Genomic DNA, 25,846 nt, shown 5'->3' with positions numbered 1-25,846 from the left:
TATAATATATTAATATATAATAAAAATATTATTTTTAATATCAGCTAGAACTTTAGTAGTCGGTTGAATTTCTATATCAGTTTAGAATTTTTCTTATATTTACTGGAATATTATAAATGTCACCTGAGATTTCTGTTGATAATTACCCGCCGTAAAATAACATATACAAAATATTTGTGCATTTTATTCACCCCCGCATAAACAAGCACAATGTTTTAAAAATATCATGAACAACAAAGTTTCCCTTCGTAATATAATTTTGCATTTAATTAACCGGCTCTATGATATAAAATGATCTAGCTATGTTCCTCCGCCGGCGTAGTTCGTTAATTTCCTCTTGTTAGTTTAGTAAAAGTAAACATTATGGGTGGTGCGGTTTGTGGAATGTTCTAGATTGTGTTAGGGATTTTGTGCTTTTGAAACCTTGGCGAAATATAGGTTAGAAGATGCTTTGAGCTTTTTGAAAGCTCGTTTTACTATTAATATAAGCATGACTTATAGTTTTACACATGGGACCCTGTTTACTTTTTAATAAGAAAATAATTATATTTTACGTAATTACTTCTTTAAAGTCACAAATAAACATTAAGTCTATTTTGTATTTTTTTCTTATTTAAAGTGTTGTTCAGACATATAGGTAAAATATAAATACTCACAAAAAATCTCATTAAAATGGTGCGAAACTTTCTTTATACACAATAATTAAACTGGCAACATTCCAATTCCAAAATTGGTGTTGACAGAGCAAAAAAATACATAACTTTTAAAACTATTAGTTTCAAAGGCAAACTGCAATAAAAACGAATGCTGAAATATTATAAAACTACATTCATATCGAATGTTCGCAATAAAATATTGAAACTTTCAGGAATTATTGAAATACATCGGAATTGACAGGTGTATGTTCGTTCGGAAATAAAATCAACAGATAATAAAGAAATGGTTTATGAATAGATGCAACACGTTTTATTGTATTTTATGAGTTGTGTTCGTTAGTTATTTTTATAAACTTTGCTTTTATTTTACAGAAATATTACGGCAACGTATAATAAATAGATTTTTTTAGTAAAGATTTACGACGAGAACAAAAGGATTCATTCAGGCTTAGTGTGTATCTTAATAATCTTATTACTAGGTATGTAATTTTAGATGATATATTGATAAATATTTGTACTAAATACAAAGAGTTTGTCTATCCATACGGAGTAAAATCTAGAACTACTATTTTTTTAACCCATTACTGTTCTTCTGTTAGGTAAGGGTCATCTACCAGAATTGAGGGGGAGTTAGGCCTTCAGTCCATCACGCTGGCCAAGTGCAGGTTGGGGACTTGGAACCACTACACATACCGAAATCCTCTACAGTATTTTGAAGATCCCACTAATTGATCAGACTCATTGTAAAATTATGTGTGTAATTAATATGAAAACCGTGAGTTTCTTGCAGTTTTTTCTCACGAGCAACAGCTTTTCCGAAACGGTGGTAGATAAAAAAATCTATGACGATTTCAAATATTTTTTAACGTTAAGAAATAAAGCATATTTGACTTTGACTTTGATAAGTCAAACGCGGATAAAGCCGGCTTGTCCCGCTTCTTAGTCATAAACTTATCACATATCACAAACTATAGCTTACATACAAGTAAGTTTGAAGCACGTAGCACACGACGCAGGCAATCAGTTGCATTGCACCGGAATACATTCACTTTGAACAAGTTTGCAAACTTCGCTGCCGTTTTAACGTGACTTCGAGCTGCGGTTTGTCACTTGTATTAGAGCTGGCGTCAACACTGACGGAATTTACAATTGGGGGAAGGTTTCAGTGACTAAAAAGGGGAAATGTTGGACTTTAGTGATTAGGGGTTGTCGATAAATTGAATAGGGTTTTTTAGGTCCGGATTTGTTTGCTGGATGCATATTAATTGAGTGTCAAACAAAAGTGCAATAACTGACTAATATATAGGTATAAGAGATAATCCCATCCCATAAATAGATCTCCTGAAGTAGTAGACTTCAGTTGTTCGTAGTACAATACTTGTAACGTTCTTTGACAATTAAGAAATATAATAAGGCAGAAGGTAACTGAAATCGAGAAATAGGTAATAAATAACAAAATAACGATGCTGTTTGATAATTTAAAATTGTCATCCATTAATATAATTTGTGTATTTCATTACATTTATGAGCATACCACAAACATCTAAACAAAAAATTACGAATTTTCAATCCGAATCCACGTTACTCCAATCTCTGTTTAAAATCCAGGTCAAAACTAGCGGGTATAAGTATGTAGGTAATATTCACAGTATCCAAGTACAAACAGAATAGGAGCAGTAGCCAAGATTTCGGTACTGTTATCGTTTTGGCACACACCACTACGCTTATCACTGTAATTTTAAAACATGGGTTTGGCCTTATTGTTTTTGTAAATAGCTTAGTAGCTTAGTTGCACTGTGAGAATGGAAAAGACTGGAGTGTAAGAGGGACTTGCATTGACCGATAAAGGAACTTCTACAAATATACAAACAACGAATAAAACAAGACTATATTATTTTGTGGTAAAAAGTTGTTCCGCGCAAGAATTGAATCCACAGCCCCTAAGGTACAGTGATCACCGGTGTAGCTTTAGTCAATGTAGTCTGTATTATCTAGGGAAAGAAGAATAAGAAATGGAGTTCTTTTATTGCGATAGTGTTATAAAACGCCAGGACAGTTCATTTATAATAATAGAGTAAGAATGTGTTGCGAGAAAAAGCTTTTAGGGTTACTCGCAATATAGAAAAAAACTATGTATGTATTAATCAAAAGTAAATATTTTAGAACATATATAAAATCACGGTTGTTTTACACGATAGTAGGCCAAAGAACGTCACTTGCTACGATTCCTACAAACACTTTTTGCTTCATGCATACATCTTGTTATACAGTACCTTCTACGCACATTTTTGAGAACATATTCGATAGGATCTGTGTATCAATATTAATCAATCTTTATTTTTTTATTTTAACAGTGTCAATAAACAACAAAAAGAATAGAACATTTTTCCCGCCCAAATCTTACGAAACGTCACTTTAAATCTGGCAGCCCTCTGACATATCTGCCGCCATTTTGTTTCATCAAATCAATTAACGATATTAAAGTACATGTATTGTTTTACAACGGAAAACAATAATCAAGAGTATTATTTAGCTATGGTGGATGTACGCTTATAATTTACAAGCGGATATCGCGTACATTGTCTCAATTCAATCCGTCTAATGAAGGCGGGAACGAGTGACGCGACGCCATCATGGCGTCATTAGGGCTGCACCTTATTGCTTGGTTTTAAGTTTTTAAAAGCTTGGTCAATATACTTGTAATTGTACTATTTATAGATTATGTCATGAATCCTGTAGTAATTTTTGCGTAATACTTTATAGCTAGATTTAAACGACGAATGGCAGTCAAAAGTCATGTAGATGAAGTCTATAATTTTAAAAGCATTGGACACCTCTGGGCATAATACATTGCTGTGAAACTAGAAATTCTAAGAATGTTTATGTTACTTATTTATCTACTTACACTGTCTTGAATTCTCCGACGCTTATCCTTTAATCTAAATAAATAAATAACAAAAATAAAAGAATTTTCTTTTCCGATTGAATCACTTATCAAACTAATGTTCTCTTTAAATACATATATACGCAAGAACAATGTTCATGTGTAACTTATTTTACATACAACAAAAGCATATTCTACAAATCTTCCTTTAACCCGTAACCTTTCAAAAATCAGTTCTCCTGAAAACCTCTACAGTCTTTAGAAAACTTGCCGTCAAGACGTATGTTTGTTTACGCTCTGTAGACACGCGTATTTGCATACAAATTGAATGAATAGCTGTCTCTGAACCTCCCACATGCAATCACATTCAAATCTTGTACAAATACATGCTATGTGTTATACTAATATTACTGACAGTTCAGTCGCCTGAATATTATTGTCGAGTTCTTGAAATTTTATCTTAACTAAGACACGTTATTTCCAAATAATTTATGTCAAATGTATACATACGATAGTCACTTTGAAGTCAAATTATAAAATCTATCACTTGGGGCGTAGAGTCATATTATAAGACGAGCTATAGGAAGGTCAAGTCTCTCATTACGATAGCATAAATAGCTATTAAAAGCATTAAATTAAATTAGTATTATGTACCTACATATACACTACTACGAGATGTCTGATGTAAATCGAATTCCTATCTTTAATTGTATGTATAAAATACCTGCACAATTTTAAATCAGAATCAAGCTCAACTTAAGCCGATATCCATTTTTTTTAACTAATGCATACAAAACCCAGATACATACAAAAAACCCGAGTTATATAAAACATGTTTAGCAAATACTCAGCTTTTTATATAACGTGTAGTACATAAAACCACTCAAAAAGCCCTTGTTAAAATATTCAAACAGACTATTGTAAGCCGCAAAATATTTAAAATATTCCCGCGGTAAACCAACGTTAAATCCGTGCGCTAAACCAAATACACTTTTAATTGAAACCTATGTTTGTTCAAGAGTACAAAAACCTGAAAAAATACAATTTCAGCGATAAAATAAACGTTATAAACTTAAACAAAAGTTTTTACAACGCTGTTTTTGTAATATTTTTTAGTCTTTTTTTAATTTTTCAATTAATTTTGACCGTGGCCAGTGTGGACAGCCCTACGTGACAATGGCGGGAAAATATTGACGTCACAAGCGCGTTCCGAGCTAGCGTAGTTTTAAGGGGAATATACATACGAACATTGTAATGTAACGTTACAGCAAATGTTTGGGTAGTAGAAGTCGAGTAGTAGTAGTACAGTAACCAAAGTTTACAAACAGATTTTGTTATCCAATGCTATACAAAGTCTATGTGTGAAACGAGCTCAATATTCTGTTATTCAAGAGCAAAATAGAGACACTTAAGTTGTACCTTAAATAACAGTCGAATCGAAGTTATTTCTGCAGTTCAATAATTTAACAGTACGAATATAATTGAATCGATTTTCGCCCGTTTATAAATGCATTTTGCTACTAAAGGCATGTTTAGTTGTCCGAAATTAATTTACAATGGTCATCTAAGCACGATATTAGCAAACTAAACTAAGCTAAATATCTATAATGTGTAGTCCCCTTTCTCTTCTATTGTAGAGCTGTGCCTCTCTTGTGATCGAATCGACTTTTGAGTAACACTCCAACCGTCCGACGCATAGGATTAGTGTTGCGAAATTTGATTGACTTTACGGTTCTTTGCTTTGAGTTCGGTTTGCATATGGATTTCGTTTACCGATTCGTTACTGGTTCTTTGTGTGTTACGGTAAAGGGGTTAATTGGACCATGTATTTTTCATTTCTGTTTGCTTTTTTTTTTAATAATGCAAGATCTATTAAGTCCCGTATTGTATTTCATATTAACGACGCGTCGACACAATTCGAAAGGTAAAAAATTGAGATTCTTATTCTTTATTTCTACTAGGATTTGCCTGCGGCCCAGATTGTCGGATTCGTATTTATTCCTTAGCAGTATATGTCTACTGAACAAGATAATAAAATAATCTCAAGAAATAGCTGTTTCAACTTTGAAAACTACTACAAGAATTATAAACTCTTTAGTTTCTAATTCAACGGGAATTCACCATGACATAATGTTGGCAAATTTTATCCTTTTGAAACATCTGTGTTTTTGATATCCTTTCTTATAAAGGTCATCCTTTATAAAGGTAACGCAAAAATATCATTAGATAAACAATTATGGAACAACAGAGCTACAAAATAACTTACTTTCGCGTCTTTACAAGCCCTTTTCCTTATAAACAGAATGAATATCAAAGTAAAAGTGTGAAAGTAGTTAACAATAATTATGATGCAGTTGTCGTCGCTAGCTCCGTCTCACTTCGTACACTGTCTTACAATTAATTAGTTACGAGACTTGATTACCACTGAGGTTTGTTATAAACTATGTAGTCAAGGTAATACCTTTGTTGTAAAATGTACCTACATATAAAAAAGTATGAATTATATAACATAGCTGACTCGCGGAACTTCGCTTGCGTCACAAAATTTTCCCCGTTTTGTAACATTTTTAATACATAGCCTATATATAGCCTTCCTCGATAAATGAGCTATCTAACACTGAAAGAATTTTTCAACTCGGACCAGTAGTTCCCGAGATTAGCGCGTTCAAACAAACAAACAAACTCTTCAGCTTTATAATATTAGTATAGATTAAGCAATGAAGTATTTGCTAGGAAATCCACACTGTAAGAAATTATTCAGTACCGGTTAACCCAGTAGTTTGTAAGTGTACGTAGGCTATAAGCCTTTGAATCTAAAACCTTAGCTAATGTTTATTTAATTTTATCTTATTTAAATGTCATCTTATACACAGAAGTAACGACTTTCAAAAGATAACTAATATTCGTTTAACCCTATCTGCACACGCTGCTTTAAATCTCTGTACCACCCCGAGGTAGACTAGGAATCAATGCCGATTATATTAATCTATATGTGAAGCTGAAATATCAATGTAAATTGCTGCAACTTTTTCTAAGCACCCATCACTCAGATCTCTAACCCTCGGTTTCTGATGTACATTTAACGGCAGTTTATCTATTCAATAGCGTTTTATTGCTATTGAATAGATAAACTGCCGCTAAATGTATCTCAGAAATCGGGGGTTAAAGATGTATTTTGATGTGTTAATTACACTCGGAGTCGCTAACACATCACTCAGACTCAACATAGACAAACTTGCTAAAAGTCTATTTTCTTAGCCTCAAAGTCTGTAAGGTCTAAGTTAAATTGCTAGACTTGCAGTTTCAGTGTTGAGACTGCACTTGTCGATATAATTGTACAACTAAGGCAAATAGAGAAAGATTTACTTTATCTAGGCTGGTTATATTGGGAACTTTTGAGGTTATATTTGTAGAAAAATGTGTAGTTTTTAGTTTCGGTTTTGATCTGCTGATCATGAGGTTTCGGATTCGATTATCGGGTCGAGCAAAAGTATTTTCGGTCTTTTTTAATTTATATTAGAATTTTACTAAATAGTAGTCTGAAATTTGGCCCTGTACAAGGGCTAACATTATCAATTGTGAAACGTGAGTGTTTTTCATAAACCTCTACCTTTACCTTCGGGTGCGTGATATTATGTATGCATTTCAGTAGAATTTTACATCCTATAGACATCAAATTGATGTAGTTTTGATATAGCTAAAGAGTTTCTGCATGACTAGAGCTGCATATTTTTCAGGAAAATATTTATCGTACGGAAAATAACAAGTACAGAAGTTTGTTATACAAAAGGCTTTCATTAAAAAAGGTTTAACACACAGCAAAAACAATTTGAGCCAAACTGAAAGGTATAAAATAAAAATATTCTATTTCACACGCCTTTGTCAAACAGGCTAGTAAAATATTTTGTAAAATGTTCAGTTTTGTTCGCGTTCAACACTTTTCAGCGTTTTCAGGATTTTATTTGAACCCGTGCCAAATGGTCGCGGATAAATTGTACGAAATTAGTGGTTTCAGATAACAATCACGTTTTATGTTTTCAGGATTTGTAAGGTATTATTACAATTATTTTGTAACCATGTAATAGCATCTTTTTGGCGGCTTTTTTTGCAATTTGAGTTTTTAACTTGGAAGTTTAATGAAAATAACCGTTTAAACCTTAACTGACACTTCCTTAGAATAAAGAGTATTTAGACAGGTTGTTCTTAGAACGGTTATTGGCCTACAGGTATATTAAGTTCAGTATTTACATTTACATTAAAAATAAACTATTAAACACAATGTCTCATGATAAGTTGTCCACTAACGCTTCAATTTTCTCCGTCAACGACAGTTTAATTTAGGGGTTAAGGCCACACATATATATTATATCGTTGCAAACGTAAAGGTTTATAACATTATTTGCTAATTCAATTAAAAAAAGATCTAAAACACTTACTTGCAATAATACAGTCTGCCATCTCTCCCCGTGTGCACCGTCCATCCTTCCTTTAGCTCAGCTTGCAGCCTCTCCAAAGCAGCCTCATCTTCAAGCGCAGCCCTACCCGGCTTAGGGCTCCCAGTCCCAAGCCTAGGGCTCCCATACTTAGGACTTGCCCCTAACTTCGGACTATTCCCTCCTAACTTCGGACTGTTGGAGCTTGAAGCCCCATCACTTAAACTAGGACTACCAGTCAATCTTGTCCCGAAACTAGGGCTGGGATTCGGCCGGGGACTTGGGGCGAGTTTGGGCGAGGCTGTGCCGCTGGGACCAGGCGATGATGACGCCTGCTGCAGGAGCATGGTCACGTCATCCTACCAGGAGGTGGAATATTGGCATCTGGAATGAAAGAAAGTAATAATTACTATTACGAATATAGACAATGTTTGGAAATAGACTTATTTTATATTATTTCCACACTGGTGCTGTCCTCCGAAGCGACGGAAAATTAATTGTAATTTTGATAGTCATCAATGTCAATTATGGTATTAATTACGAAATGATGTATGACTATTTCCAATTTACATTAGAAGTTTAGTAACCATCCTATGCATTGGGAAAATTAATTGATTACCATTTGACTCGTGACTAAGCAAAAAAAATTACAGGCTCTGGAAACCCGACACAGCCATAAACAAAAAAAAACATAATTAAAAACATGGAGACCCCAAGAATCCGAGACATTCAAAACAACTCTTAAAAAAAAGTACAGACAAATGAAACGCTCTCGACGGCGAGCTCTCTAAAATGGCAACACCGATTAAAACTGGCCACAAAAAGTCCAGTGGAAATGCCGCCGAAATTGCCGCGAAAAAAGAAACCTTTCCCGCGCAAACTGTAATCGCTGGAACACGACGGGCGAAATATGAATGAAAATGGCGACCATTCTACCAACGGTATTTTGTTTACGCGCGCTTTTTTGCCCACTCGATAAAGTGGGGATTAGGCTATTTTTGAAATTAGGGTCGACCTTTAGCGAGTTCGGTGGTTTAAATAAATGGGTCGGTCTAATATCAGAGGGTTTTCAACTGGAAGAAGGGAAATTAGAGGCTAGGTGTGGACTTTGAGTGACTTATCGATTTTATTATAGAATGCTTTTGATATTCTCGTTTAAAAGTTAAGTTCGGTTAGGCTATTTTTACTGAAATATAAAGAAATGTGGTGTTTTTGTTTGGAATAACACTTTATATTTTAAAAATCGTTTTTTCTCATCAAATTATACAAAGACCTACCCTTTGAAAAACAAAAAGCTATGAATGAATCACTTGTAAATACAATCAATCGAAGAGCGTAATATACACACTATACACAGTGGCAGTAATAAACTACAAAATAAACTCAAAAATGTATTGTTTCTGTCCTCATGTAGAGAGATTAAACGACCAGTAACTGACGCGAGTTTTCATTTCATTTCGCCAGACGTTTCACACAGACAAAGGCCAGACACAAAGGTATCAGTTTTCGAAAAAAACCTTTAGCGATAAATCAACGGCACACTTTTTTTAATGGAAAACTCTATTTATATTTCAGCCGATTTATACAAAAAAAAATATTTGTCTTTAAACAGCATTAAAAATCGTAATGGTAGTTTAAAACATGTTATAGATTCTCGAAAGAAACTGACACTAACTTATCCACAATTACATTTTCGTGGATTTCGGAAAATTATGTAGCTTACATATTGGTCTATCTCCATTCTTCATTAAAACTGATTTGAGTATAAGCGTCACAGATTGTCTATCACTTTAAATCTATCTATGTAAATAAAACTCTTCCATTACTGACTGATGGACAACGCACAGCCGAAACTACTGGGCGTAGAAAGATGAAATTTGGTATGAAGATTTCTTAGGAAGTGTAAAGAAGCACTAACCCCCGGTTTCTGAGGTACATTTAACGGTAGTTTATCTATTCAATAGCGTTAAAACTCATATAAAGAATACTCTATCGAATAGATAAACTACCGTTAAATTTACGCAGAAACCGGGCATAAGAGAGGATTTTTGGAAATTCCGCGACGAAAGTGAAGTTCCACGCGGACGAAGCCAAAGGCGGAATGTTAGTATTACTATCTATACTAATATTATAAAGCTGAAGAGTTTGTTTGTTTGTTTGTTTGTTTGTTTGAACGCGCTAATCTCGGGAACTACTGGTCCGATTTGAAAAATTCTTTCAGTGTTAGACAGCCCATTTATCGAGGAAGGTTATAGGCTATATATCATCACGCTACGACCAATAGGAGCAGAGTACCAGTGAAAAATGTTACAAAAACGGGGAAAATTATGATTCTCTTATGTGACGCAAGCGAAGTTGCGCGGGTCGGCTAGTTTAAAATAAGTATGAATCAGTATTAATAATAGAAATGTGTAAAGATATTTGCAAATACATTTCAATCGATAACAAACGGACCTTTCTCTAGCTGGACTTAGCTGTACACTGCCTAATCGATTATTACCGACTGTCAGTCCGACATTTAGCACAATTGCCACGGCGCGGCTATACCCATGAAAATTAGCATTACGCTGATCACTGTTATGGTCATAATGATGGCATATTGGTAAATTGTATGGACGCAGCGCCATTTTGAGAATGTGTTTTTAATCTATTGTTAATTTACACCTCGACACGGATGTAACTGAAAAAGGAGTTTTAATTAATACGCTATTTAGAAAAGGTCACTTTTCTCATAGCTTTTTCTTTCATAATCTCTTTTATTGTATATTCTTTTATATTTTTAGTAGCAGCCTTTGCGACCAGCAATTGCAACAAAATAAGCATATTTCTTATTAAATAACGGGTCTTTATATTACACTGAATATATGAGCGTATAAGGCTACGCGTTGATGAGGTTCACCGTCGCTGGGGTCCCATATAACATTTTACATATTCGTAGGCTCGACCGATATGGGCAACTAATGTAAACATAGCAAGGGAATCCAGTATCTAGGTATACTGTATTAATTTCCAATATGGCCGTTCTAATTAAACTACCACTAGGTTTAATCTACAAATTTAAGGGATACTTAATCGCATGTCAATCATGTTGGTATTAAGACGATTAATTTATGCGTCGGCCGACAGGGGGCGCCACCTGTCCACGTTCCCATGGGACCCGGTCCGAATGAATTGAGTGATAAATGATAAATTACATATAATTGTACTGAAAAGCTCTCGATGCCCCAATACGGAGAATTGCAAATTTTCGATAAAAATTTTCGTCGTATTTATAAAATTTTTGAGTGAAATATACGAATAATGTATTTAAGTAAAGCTTTTATTGGAGTGAAGTGGAAAATTTAAAATTTATGTGGTGCATTAAAACATTATCATCTCAGAAATATTGTAAAGAAAAATAAATAATAAATTAGTCAAGACTCTAATCTACCTCGATCATAAATCCTTGAGTAGTTAGAGTTAAAATGTCAAAAACGACCAAAAAAATTGCGAAACGTATAAAAAATTGCTGGCCTAAAATCTTGACGGCATGTAAAGGTCCAACCCACACTTGGCCAGCGTGAATCCTTTCCCCGTTCGGGATAGGCTTGCCCAGCAATGGGACTGTTATAGGTTAAACGAAAAATTAAGAAACACATTCAAAATGCATTTATTCTTGGTAAAAGTCCATTATTTTACATTTACTGTTTACAAGATCAACAAGTAAAAATCAAAACGAATCATACACTCCATAACTCAATACAAAACAAAAATGAACCAGAGTTAAGCACACGAAATCCCAACACAGTGTCCAATAAATTGACACCGTGCCAATTTTCACACACAACCCGAATGAACCGCCAACTAAGCGAGTAACCAAGTATCTTGTTGGAAAACAACGATTAAGAACTCCTAACAATGCCTGTCAGTTACACGTTCCATGGTAGGGTAAAACGAAACGGGAGATAGGAAAATGCATGCGTTAGAAAGAGATGGCTATAGTTTTGTATGACAGGTAGCCGGTCGTTGACCTCTATTGTAAGTATGAGCGGATTTCGTGAACACAACCCAGTTAAAAGTATAGTAAAGTTTATTGTTTTTAATAAAAAATTACAAAGAGACTTTATGATAGACTAAACATGGTTGCTTAACCTAATTTTCTTTTGTATTAAGGTTACTCGTTCGTTATGAAATGGAGTAATGAATGGGATATTGATTTATGGATGTATCGGCTCCGATGAGTCGGCTTTCGTAAATATTGTAAGATGTATTACTAACACAGTTAAGTGCCGACATTTAGGTCAGTTTCTAGATGGATGGCCAGTTGAAAAGGCACTTCCGATTTCATTTCGATAGGACAGAAAACCATGTCTGTAAAGCCGCCGATTTTACGCCCAGCCATTGACCAGGTCCCGGATTTGTTCCCGGGTCGGGTATAGCGGCAATAGATTTTCTAATAACTGTTAAGACATTTACACTGACATTGACATTACGGTCCGACTGGTATAGATTTAAAAGCATTGTTTTAAAAAACCATTTGACATATTAAAATAAGTTACAAAATTCCTTAGGTCCCTGTTACATAAGACTAATGGAAAATTTAAATAGGCTTTAGGAGCCTATTTTAATGTTTTATTATACATATATTATTATTATATTATATTATATTCATGACCTAGGATCACTACGACATTAGACTAACATGATACACGACCTCTGCCTATACTTTCCAATCTAACAAACCTGAAAAACTAAGAAAAAGAAACAAAGTTTTTACCGATATATAAGCGATTAGCGTTGTTTATCTTCCAAACTGTTTTGTGGCATTTATTTGAACTTAGCCTGAAGTTTCGGGGCGTGAGTATCGTGTCAATTTAGAAGTCATCAGGCCAACTTTGGACTGTGAAAGAAGGTAAGTCGTGTGAATATTAATTGAAAGGTAAAAGTTTGTTTATTTGTCGATGAAACTACTGAATGTATTCTGTGAATAGTTTATCGTTAATTATTAATTAGTGTATATATAACCTGCGCCGAAACGTCAAGTAATTAGGAGTTATATGCGTGTTCATGTCTCATATAATATTACATAAACACTTCGAAATGTTTAATGTGACGAATAAAAATACGGAAGGTTTATAAATGAGGATACATTTTTTATTAAATAAGAGATACTTGAGCAGTGGTAGTGTCAAACGTCGGCACCCCCCATCCAAGTGGTTGTAGGTTCGAACCCGAGGCAACACACCAATGACTTATCGAAGTAATGTGTGTAATATAAATAAATTAATTTATAAGATATACTTAACACCATTTAACTAAACAAACACATAAAGCTAGTCGGTGCAATAATTCACGGTGTAACAGCAGATCCCTAAATAAAACGAACATGATCACATCTCATGTAAGTGAGATTACCCAATTAAACGGTTTACGACCGCCCTTTATAACACTAGCTTATGTCCGCGGCTCTGTGCGTGCATTTTGTGAAACATTTTGAAGTTATTCTTCTTTTAGTGATCAAAAATAGTTATTGAGTGTTTTCCTTTAAAATTAAAATTTTATTCGCTTCCGCAGCATGTTAACTATCTCCTATCAATTTTTTGGGTGTAAAACAATGCTGATTTGGATGCCCTTTAGATATATTTTGCAATTTAAACCAAATTTTACTTACCGGATTTTACTAAGAGTCTTAATAATATATCATACACAAAATTTACTATCCCAAGAAATCGATACCTCGAGTCAAGAAGTAAACAGTACTTGCTTTACCATTATTCAAGTCTTATCAAACCCGGTCGAGTAGTTTTCACGCTACAATCAAACAGACACACAAACAGTCACAATAGATAGTCGTAACAATTACAAAAGGGCAGTGAATGTCACTAACTAGTACTAAAACTAACTGGGTCACGTGCTGTGGGAAATTGTTGAACTTTTAGTTAACTTGACCGTTTTAGGTTTAAAATATTATCTATTATTGTTAGCCGATACCACTCCTTAATATCTGGACAGTGTAATGTCAAAAGAAAGGTATCTTATTGAAATCGAACAATTGGGTAGTCGACTGGGTTATCAAAAAATTATTAAACTCGTACTCGTAAAAGGTTCATCTAAAATGCTCAGACTATATAGCTTTTTTGTAAATAATGTTGAAATTGTAATTATTACAGACTGAAACATTTTATTAGACACTCATTTGATACCAAACAAAATAAGACACTGACGTCACTATGTCGTATTTCTATACTAAAATGTGTTTTGGATATTTCATAAAGAGTAGCTTCGAGTATGTTCGATTTCCACACTGATATTTGTGGGAGTTTAATGGTCTAATGGGCGTTTAAGTAGAGGTACGTTTTAGGAACCCTGTTTAAGTCCCATAGTAATACAACCATGAAATGTATAGGTTAATTTATCGCTGCGTTAAGTTGTCAAATATTTGAAAGACTACTCTGTACATTGTTTTCTCCCTTAGAATACTGTGGTTAGCACGTTACGTCAAAGCTGTACTGAATAATGACCATCAATTTGACGTACACTAGCTGTCAACTGAGATACGTGATAAGCCCGCTGGTCAGTATTCTAATACTGTTTCTCAGTGTTTATCCTTAAAAATCCTGAGTCGTGAAGGGCTCCGATTCCGGCTTTTCATTTTCATTTCGCTTAATCCATGCAATAGTTAAATATATTGCTCTTAATTTCCTTCAAGAGATAATACCTTTTTATAACAATTTTATAGTCCCACAATTGGACTTTATTGCTATGCGCATAGAAATCCCGCTTGTCCAAACTGCAACTTTACACTTAACTAGCACAACAAACCATCAGATAAATCTTCTTCATCATCACAAAGACGCCCACATCACAACCTCCATCGTCTATCTACAAGTTCCTAATCACTTCCCTCCCTTATCTCAACTGCTGAAACTTTCAAATAGTTGACCGAATATTCGACCAAAACTTGACCAGAACTGTACCAAAATTTGACCGAAATACCAACTATCTTATCTCTTCAAAATTACTTGGTTACCATAACCCCGGTTTGTTTTTCTTCGATACAGTTATGACCTTTAAGAAACTTGTATTCTGGTTAAATTGTTTATTGGATGTAAAGGTTAAATGAGTTGTTTAACCTTTGGATAATTCTTTTTGACTGTCTTATGATCTTTTTTACAGTAGCTCGATTCTGTACAGTCGGTACTTTCGAATATCGAGAGTTTGACATTTAAAATTTCCTGAGGCGCAAAACAGATTTTTGTGAGAAAAATCTCGCTAGCCGGTTGTTGGTAGTCGATAGTAGTAGAGAAACGAGCTACTGGTTAATTAATTTATTTTACGTAAAGGTTAAATAAGTTGCTTAACTTTTGGATAATTATTATTGACTGTGTCTGTAGAAAAATGACACATATTATCATCATTTATCTGAAGCATAAATCCCGGACTGGGAAAAAAAATGCTCTTGAATTTCTCTGGCTCAGATTTCCCATTGATCCCATTGATTTCCTGAATTCTTAAAGTAGGGGTCCTAACCGTTCTTTACTTATGAGAACGTTTACGGTCATCAGCAGCTGCTTGAGTTCTTTCCGGGCTTATAAGTCTACTCTTAGTATTTAAACTAATGTTATAAAGATGCATATATGTGAATGAAGCCAGGGAAGTTTGTAAGCATTGTACCAAGTGGTGTTCTTTGGTCTCTCCATACCCCTAAGGGAACAGGGCGTGGTTTTATATGTGTACGAAATAAATGGTGTGCTTTTAAAATACTCTCTTGACATCTATAAAAACATTCTCACCTCGTGGTCAAATATCGGTCATAAGGCCATTTCGTGACAAATAAATTTGTTGAGTGACGTAGCGAGTTAATTTGCAGTCGGAATTATGTAATAGATTCGTTTAGCAAGTGTGGATTATCCGTGTACCTGTTGCCGTGAGCCGTGGTAATAGGATTTAATACCACTGATACAGGTTTTAAGCCTAAACGATGACACGGTTTTAGTTCAATTCGAGACGAATTAGCATGCGTTACCTACTTTGAAGTTCTTTATAAAGCAGTAATAAGTGTTATAAAACATTTTAGACGCGTTGTAACATCACAGCTTTATCAATCTATATATAGATAGCTCATGAGGAACTAAGAGTTACCCGTGGCTGAAAATTGATAGAGAAATGAGGGCCTTCGAAATGTCGAAAAAACCTGAATAACCGAGCTGATTACGATTTAAATATGACACAAACGCATAAGAAAAATATTCTCGCGCTATCCTACATTGAATGAAATTGAATTGATTGAAAGCACTGTTGGAAACTATGGCTCCGCCATCCGCCTGCTTAAAGGCTCCTAGAAAACTCTCAGGACATTGCAGCATGCCAAGGTAGCATGCATGCACGTAAGGATGGCGAAAGATTTCTTCCTAGCCGATGCCGATAATAAGAGCCATATTTAAGCGTCTATCTTTGGAATATCTTCTTGCTTAACCAACTGATCGTTTAGCGACCACTAAGCACTGGTTATAGTATCATATATCAGTTATACAGCTCAACAAGTACAAACTGGAAAGTGAAATAGCCAGTGCGCTTATCTGCGAGAGTGAAGCGAGAATTGGGTCGTTCGCTACAGCCGCTACTTCAATGGATAACTTCAAACAGATACAGTTGAAGCTGCTTATTGAATGGAACTAAGTTTCTCTGATAACACTGTTAGGAAGTGCTCGAGGTTTTCTGTACGGAATTACAGTATTACCTATTAAAGTTTAGTGAGGTTTTTGAAAATAGCTAGTGCAATGCTGGTAGAAATCAAAATGGGTAGTACTATACTTTTTTTAAAAGTTAGATTTTATAAAAAAATATTCTGTGTTTTAAACAAGGAAACTGAGATGAATCAGATTATTATAGTTCTCATTGGAACAAACTTTTACATTTATTATTGTTTCTGCTTCCAGTATGCGTATCACATATCTCAGTTGACAGTAAGTGTACATCAAACTCATGGTCACTATTCAGTACATTGCAATTTTGACGTAACGTGTTAATCAATTCAAGGGAGAAAACAATGTACAGCACAGTCGCATTCAAAAAGTTGACAACTGTAGCGCGATTCTCTACAGTCGGTAGTGTCGAGTATCGAAAGTTTGAAAATGTCCTGCAAAAATAGTTCATACGACGCTCGGTAGCGGCCGATTCACAACTACATACTATCGACTACCGACAACCTACCTGTAGATCATCGAGAAATTTTGTATGAAAATCTGATCAGCGCCTCTGACGTGTGTCGTAGGAAACATTTTGGAAGTATATTCTAAATGTCAAAATTTCGATAGCTAGCCGGTTATCGGTAGTCGATAGTGGTAGAGAATCGAGGTAGAGATTCTCATACACAATTTCTCGATAGCTCGCCGGTTATCACTAGTCGACAGTTTAAAAAATCGAGCTACGAATACTGGAAAGGCCTCACCTGTTCAAAAATAAACTCTTTCAATTACGATTTAAACCATCTTAACTGTCACAACATCAACATCTATATTATAAAGCTAATATTATAAAGCTGAAGAGTTTGTTTGTTTGTTTGAACGCACTAATCTCAGGAACTACAGGTCCGATTTAAAAAAATATTTCTGTGTTAGATAGCCTATTTATCGAGGAAGGTTATAGGCTATATATCATCACGCTACGACCAGTAGGAGCAGAGGACCAGTAAAAAATGTTACAAAAACGGGGAAAATTTTGACCCATTCTCTCTTATGCAAGCGAAGTTCTACGGGTCAATTAAAATCATCATAAGAAATAAACGGGGTGCCTCACTATCCATCCCATCGCATTATTAAAACACAGCCCATCTCCTTATACAACAGTTGACATAACCACGCAACACCATAACGCTTACTACTCATACCATGAGTCACGGTGTAGCGTGGGCTAAGGTCACCCGGCACTAATGTACCATCTCTGTGATGACGTCATCTGCGTACGCGCTGTTTTGTTTGTGGGCTTGGTTAAAGGTAAATAAGTAGTTGGTGTGTCGTTTTTGTTTTGTTTATATGCTGTTGACCAATGCATGAGGTTGTAGATTTGATTTTCATCTGTAACAAATATTTGTGTATACCAAAAATAGTCGCTTTGACCTTTTTGACTATGTTGGAGTCGGCTTCCAGTCTCACCGGATGCAGCTGAATATCAGTATTTTGTATAGAGCGACTGCCTGTCTGACCTCCACAACCCAGTAACCTGGATTATAACACGATACCCTTCGGTACGACTGGTTGTCAGACTTCCAAGCTGTTAACGTCTGTCGAAGATCTGCGAAATTGACTGCCGGAACAAACAATTTACCGTGCCTTCCGAAACACGGAAAAAGTCGGTATGTATAAGATCGTCACCCAAAACTACAAAACAACCTCGGCAAGCATAGCTTAACCTCAGAGATGGATTTGCACGGCTTTTGTTATCTTAGTCACGAGCTCCTCTTAGTAGCAAATCATTGACGTACTACTCCTGGTTAATATAGCACCAACAAGGTCCAACCAATAAGCACTTCCTACAACTAGAAAGTGTTGCTTATAATAGTGGATTGAAAGTGGTCTGTCCAGTCGGTGGTCTCGCTATATTATCTACACTAACCGCGACTTACCTGCGTCTAGTATTTCTATTGCTCAATCATATTGCAATGTTATAACGTTGTTGCTATGTGTGGCTTCGCATTGAAGGAATGGAAATAGCTGAAAGGGTTTGGCATATCGATTGAAAATCGAGTTTTCATAACTGCTTCAATTGCGAAAGGTTAAAAGGAAACCTACTGTTGAAAATAAATTTTCTATTAAAATATTTAGCGATATACACGAAAAAGAGACAGTTTATCAGAGATTTTTTTTTAAATAAAAAAAATATTTTGCCCGTCACTGTCCCACTGCTGGGCAACGGTCTCCTCCCGTAATGATGGAGGGGTAAAGCCTCAAGTTGGACCACGCTGGTCAAGTGCAGGTTGGGGACTTTACATACCTCCAAGAACTTAAATTATTCTTAGAGTAGAAATATATTTAGTACTTCCCGAGCCCTGTCTGGCAGAGTTAATAAAAAAATACTTTGTCTTTCCCGTGGCAGTCTCGAATGGCCTTGACACCTAACCTTTTAGTCACCCTTCAGATAAGATCTGTATACATCCTTTTCACACCGAAAGAAACAAGATAACCTACAATCTTTTCACCCTTGAAGAACCCGTGAACTCCATGAAAGGCTGATGACCCCATATGAACACCATAATCCGCAACCCGTAATAAAAACAACGTAAAAAATTTAGTGTCAGAATAAAAATTTCGCGCCATAATTCCGCCATATTTTTGCATGTATGACGGCGTTTGCTTCGTTCAGTAATAAAGTGACAGTTTATGACGATATTCGAGTGTTTGATGGCACCCAAGAGGTTTTATGACGATTTCCATACTTTACACTTTTTTTGTAAGTGATATTTTGATAACTCTATTCTCTATGATAGGTCTAGGGATTTTAGTGAGAACTAGCTGACCCGCGCAACTTCGCTTGCGTCACATAAGAGAATCATAATTTTCCCCGTTTTTGTAACAATTTTCACTGGTACTCTGCTCATATCGGTCGTAGCGTGATGATATGTAGCCTTTAGCCTTCCTCGATAAATGGGCTATCTAACACTGAAATATTTTTTCAAATCGGACCAGTAGTTCCCGAGATTAGCGCGTTCAAACAAACAAACAAACAAAAAAACTCTTCAGCTTTATAATATTAGTATAGATAACAGCAGGTATTGTATCTGTTTTAAAATCGTTTAATTCAAACAATATAATTATTCGGTCACTTGACTGATAAACTAGTCATACAAAGCTACGTTCATATAAAACCACAACTTGATACTATAGTATAGTGGCATAGACCAAATAACACCCAATTTAAACACTTACATCTTGAAACTTGATTACAACTACACCATAACCACCTTTATATTTATTTGACGGCCTCCGTGGCGCAGTGGTTAAGGTGGTCACCACGCAACTACCAGTACTCGGGAGATCGTGGGTTCGATTCCCACACGGAGCAATTATATTATTTGTGCGATCCACAAACAGTAGTTTCGTGTCTTATTGCTCTTTGTGTCCGTTTATTGTAGGTTTGTAAAAGTCCCCGCGACACAAAAGCATTCTTAGTGCGGGAGTTGCCTTTTTAACAAAAAATAAAATAAAATAGTAAAAATTTCAACGTTCAAAAACGTTAACAATATAGTTTTAAGATATTTTACACTACGGAAACATAATTCAAAACCTAGATAAAACTATTGTATTCGAAATGACAACTAGAATAAAATAAAAAAACAAATGTATTTGAAATAGATAACAACGATGTTTTTGAAACGTTTCGCTTCGCTAAAGCCGATGCTGTTGACGCGTAAAAATGTGTCGGCATATTTTTATTGTTTCTATTTCATACACCTGCTGTAGGCGTTTGAAAAGCTTTTTTTTATAAAATGCACATGTCTAACATTATTTGAGAGTTTAAACTGCAGTGTTTGTTTGGAATGGTGACAACATTTGTGACTTGTTGCACCTGTCGTGGATTTTAATTGACATACTTTACAGTATGATAAGATGTATGGATGTGTATGAAGCAAAGGAAGTTTGTATGGATAGTACCAAGTGGCGTTCTCTGGTCTCTGCCTACCCCTGGAAAAAAAGCCATTTTATGTATCTAAATATGTCCTTTAAAGTCGATTTTTCATAGGCTAATCTTATTTTGTAACCCATTACTGTCCCAATGGTGGGCAGAGATCTTCTCGCGGAGTAAGAAAATCTTATAAAAAAAATATTTTAATACATTATTTACAAAAGACATTATTACACATTTTTTACATATTCTGTTCTGTGTAATAGTCCCATAAAGCATAAAACTAATCTTTAGTGCCTAAATAAGTGCCTATTTCTAAGCATAAACGGATAGATACATGCTACTATCAAAAAGATTGAACGTGAAACTTAACCTACTTATATTATCATCGTTTACAAATTATTAATCTTTAAAACTTTAAAATACTAAACGTAAGTACTTCCCAAAACCTTCAAACTTTCATTAATAAGCTAAGTAACAAAAGTGAAAGCCTATTATCAAAAATGTTTCCCAAAAGAAAACAAGCGAAGTATGTTTATGAAAAGTGAATTTTATAAAGCCTTATACTGTAAAAGTTGTTCTTTAAGTTATATGAAAAGTTTGCCAGTCGGTAATAATATAGATAAGTTTTGTGGGCAGCTAATATAAGTTTGTTTTTTCTCGTTGGAGAACATCCTAGGAATAAAGTTGGAAAATGGACTGTTCTTGTTTATAAGTTTTGTCATTATTAGAAGTAGTAACAAGTTTGCTTTACTATCTTATGATTAATGTGTAAGCAATATTTGTTATTGTTTAGTGTTTTGATAGGGATCGGAGAGCAATGTGTCAGTTCTGCTGTTTGATTACGTTTTGTCATGTATGTTTTTGGTCCAGATAGTGATAGGAGATTGCGATTGTTGTATACACTTTCATTAAAGCTGTTTAGTGGCTTAATGCTTCCATAAGTCAATTAGTATTAGATTAGTCAAGATTATTGATTAGTATTTATATATTATATTATTACCTAAATAGATATTAGATAACTATTATAATGTACCTACACTATAATAAAATTATGAAAATTTATCTAGTCAATGTGCTTTTCTTTTGCTTTCTCTTCTAAATTTTGTTTAGTCTACTAGCTACTGGCGGACATGGATCTCCTTGCAAAATAAATTGAGTCCACCACACCGCTTAAATAGAAAAGCGTGGAAGGACTTTTCATTCCTTTGAAATCTGGACACAATTAAACTACTGATTATAATAAAACCCACGCCTACTTTCAAATTCCTTCATCCAACCTTTTCACCTAGAATTACGCAAAACTAACTTATCTAGAACCTACCTAACTCGTAAAAATCCAAAAAAACGACACCCACAGCTATTCCAATTTCTTTCAACAATAAATAAGACAAATCTTTTATTTCGGCAAAACGAGTAATACATAGCTTGGGTATAAAGGAGGGTGCGTAATATGAATGTGTGCCGGCACATTGAATGCCAGGCATCCGCGATATCCCACCGTCTACGTTTTATTGTCCTGAGCAGGTGACACCCTACAATACAGTTCTTTTCTTTTTATATTGTGTGGTCAACCTTGTGGTGAATTTTTGGGTAAATTCTCTCAGCTGTCTTGAGTATAAATGAGTGGTTCGAAAATGAAGGTGCAGGCTTAATTAAGTTCTTAATTCCCTCCATAAGCAGTGATAGCCCAGTTGTATAACTTGACACCTCCAACGCAAGTGGTCGACGATTCGAAGCCGAGGCAACACACAAATGCCTTTTCGAAGTTTTGTGTGTAGTAGAAATAATTATCACTTGCTCTTACGGTGAAGGAAAACAGTTATTACAAAACGTTAATCCCTGTAATTCACAACCGAGTCATTGTCAACCATGTAAGTGACAGAAGAAGAAGGTAGACACAAAAGAAGTAAGTTGTTGTCTTAAAAAATATGTACTCGTATATAGAGTGACTACCAAAAACAAAACATCCTCACGCTTCATTTTCCGATTATTCCCGATCTCCCCCGAACTCTCCCGAGCGCCAAAACCGTTTTCCTAAGTCCTAAATGTTTGATAGAATACAACAAACTTAGAGGTTTTATACATAGAGCTATCTTTATAAAAGGCTTCTTGCGGGAATACAGAATCATCCGACCCGCTTCATTGATAGGTAAATATAACCTTAGATATTTCCAAGAAAATTACTTTATCGCGTCAATACTTTCGGTTACTAAGTGTTAAGATGTTTGCTTAGATGTTTTTATGTATTTGTAACACAAATATTTATAGAAAGTGTGTTTTCTTGTATTTTTAGAATACTTTATGTGGCTTTAGAAATAGTCGAAGCTTTTACCTAGAAAAACACTTCACTTTTCTTTAAAAGACAAGAGCAATTTTACCAAAAATTACAATATTTTATTACTCAGAAATTACGTTGTTTTGTGTTAACAAATTAATTGTCTAATTAATCTGTAGTAGCCCTGTATGACCAAATGATTGGATGTGAATAAGGCAAGGGATGATTGTAAGGATCGTACCAAGTGGCATTCTTTGTCTCTGCTTACACGTATGGCAAAAAGGCGTGATATTATGTTTGTCTGTATTAATGAGAAGATTGTATATTATCTACAATTTCTGATCAAAACCACTCTTGATTAGTAAAAGATTTAATCAAACTATTGCTTCGTAAATTACGTTTTAAAAACACTGACTATCAGTGGGTCCATGGTGATTTTAGATTTAAATTATAAAAACTTAGGAATTCACCTCTTAAACCTATCTGCTAGTCTTCAACACAATCTATATTTTCCTAGCAAAATTAAGTCTTTTAAAATCGTCCTTCTATCAGTTTACCGGACCATGTCAACACAAGTGTCCTCACTAAGTACCTAATTGGACTCAATGTTGATGACATCACAACGTATTTTTGGCTCATTCTAAATCTGGCAACACAAATATACATCGTGATTTAGAAACATTCAATGTTTATTTAAACTGTATGTAAATAATAGATAATTGGTAATTATTTGACATAATGTTTGCTACTCTAATGAGATATACCAAAATGTTTCGTATTTATTTGTATCAAATGTTTTAAGCTCATTATTATATTGTTAGCACTGAGTATTGTATTCAGTTCCACTATTTTATGGCAAAAATAAAAAACTACGTAGTGGCGTTCTCTGATCTCTGCATACCCCTATGTGAAGAAGACGCGATTTTCATAAATTTATATAAAAATCTGGATGGAGGAATTCATATAAAAACCCAGCTATAAAATTACAGATTCCTATAAGCTTTAAGCAAATTACATTTTATAACTTTTGTTTTAATTATTTTTCCACTATACTACCAAATGGCACCTTATAAGTCTGAGTGTACGAAAACCAAACTCTACACAACTTAGTAATCTCTAGATGCAATAAAGAAAAACGTTTATTTAAAAGAACCGAAACGGGAAAATTCAAGTCCACCCGAACGAAGTCGTAGGCCGCTAGTTTAATATAATTGTTTCACGTACATTCCAATATTATAATAGAGTTATTTATTCTTAATCCATACCTCACAATACAGGTGCATTTTTTCTTGAATAGCATTTAAATAAAGCCGGGCTTAGCCGTCCACAATCGCGTGGCGTGAGTCGGTGTGATCCTAATTATATGCAGCGTTTGACCTGACCACTTGACGCTGTGTATGGCTTCATAGATTTGCCTGTACCACGATATACTAGCTAGCGAGATGATGAGTCCACCTGGGAATGTGAGGTAAAGAGAATATTCCTGTTTTTATGGTATTTTATAATATTTGGTGATACCGTAGTACAGGTGTTTAAGACGGCTGTAATTTTTACACTTATTTTTGTGACTGGAAATTGACATACAATTTTATTTGAAAGTCGTCAGTTGCTTTTCATCACGATTTTGCGAAAATATAACAACAAAATACGACATTACTAAGATACAGTATTCTGTCTATTGCTGGATCGATAGGATTGGTTTTTTAACCATTTCTTTTCGTAAATTATAACACCACAAATAACAGATACGTCCTAATAACAATATGGAAAGATACGTTTGTAGAACGTCCTATTTCTATCCCTATCATTCCTCATGTGAATGAATGAGACAGCAGAACAAATACCTTGCAAATACACAAATTTAAGTAATTATTTTTCATTGTTTTTCACAGAAAAGACAACTCTCGCACTAAAAATTGCTATTGTATTGCGGGGACTTTTTGACAAACATACAAACAACGGACACAAAGTACAACCAGACCCGAAGCAATTATTCGTGGATCGCACAAATAATAATTGTTCCGTGTAACACACCGACCTAAAACACCGCGTCATGGAGGCAGTCTTACCGAATATTGTTACTTACTACAAAACTTAGCTTACCATCAGGCGGGCCGCATGCCAGTTTGCCACCGTCGTGGTATAAAAAAAAATAGAATACACATTTATAAATTCTTAAATTGCAAAATCCAAGCCCACTTAACCCATATTAGCACTCGGTTCAGATATAAATATTCATAAATGAAATACGCTGGTCTTCACAGTACCCCTCTGACCTCCAGACGTAACGAAATGTTATGTTTAATCAAGACATTATTACTTTTAGAATACATAGACTTATTTACTTGTCAGAATTGTGTCTGTCGGTTGACCTCGCTTTTCTGGCGTAAGTCCTAAACTGATTTTGAAAGAAATAATTGGTAATAATAGAACGATATTTATCCTTAGACCTAACCCCTCCCTCAAATGCACGAGGAGACCGTTGCCCAGCAGTGGGACAGTAATGTGTTCAAAAATCCTAAAAAGATTTATCTTTAAGTATCTTTTTGAAACTCAATGGAATATTTCGGGGTAGTCTGTCATTATAAAACATGATCATGATTTGAAATCAACGCAGAAATGCAATCAAGATTAAATATATTTTTAATAAATTCAAACCTTACTTCGTTTTTTATACATTTTTATGTGATCCACTGCTAAGCATAGGCCCTTTTTTATTCACAATCCGTTTTCAAGCTATGTCCCGCCACGATCGAGTGGCAATTAGAAAATACACATACCTTTATATTTTCTATAATATTTCTGTATAAATATGTAAATAACAACATATAAATATATTTACACATACATTAAACAACCTTCTTTCATGTGAGAGGACGACACCAAAAAAGACACTTACTACATTCTCTCCTCAAAACAGATCTTTCATCAAAATCCATCAAAAGAATCCTAAACTTCATCATGATCTACAAACTTATAACTACGCGTTACGTCA

At 34.8% G+C, this 25,846-nt stretch overlaps 1 protein-coding gene across 2 annotated transcripts in view; it reads right to left on the bottom strand.

Moving 5' to 3' along the window:
• LOC142976057 (uncharacterized) overlaps nucleotides 1-25,846 on the bottom strand; it is a 237,919-nt gene that overhangs the window by 134,635 nt on the left and 77,438 nt on the right. For both annotated transcript variants that reach the window (XM_076119258.1, XM_076119259.1), the window contains exon 2: nucleotides 7,977-8,357. In XM_076119258.1, the coding sequence (XP_075975373.1) occupies nucleotides 7,977-8,320 (344 nt within the window). In that variant the 5' untranslated portion in view covers nucleotides 8,321-8,357. The remainder of the gene's footprint in view (nucleotides 1-7,976; nucleotides 8,358-25,846) is intronic.

This window comes from Anticarsia gemmatalis, chromosome 10, assembly GCF_050436995.1.
Source record: "Anticarsia gemmatalis isolate Benzon Research Colony breed Stoneville strain chromosome 10, ilAntGemm2 primary, whole genome shotgun sequence".
In the NCBI taxonomy this organism is placed as follows: Eukaryota; Metazoa; Arthropoda; class Insecta; order Lepidoptera; family Erebidae; genus Anticarsia; species Anticarsia gemmatalis.
Note: the sequence above shows the minus strand (reverse complement) of the source record. Positions and strands in the feature narration are given on the sequence as shown.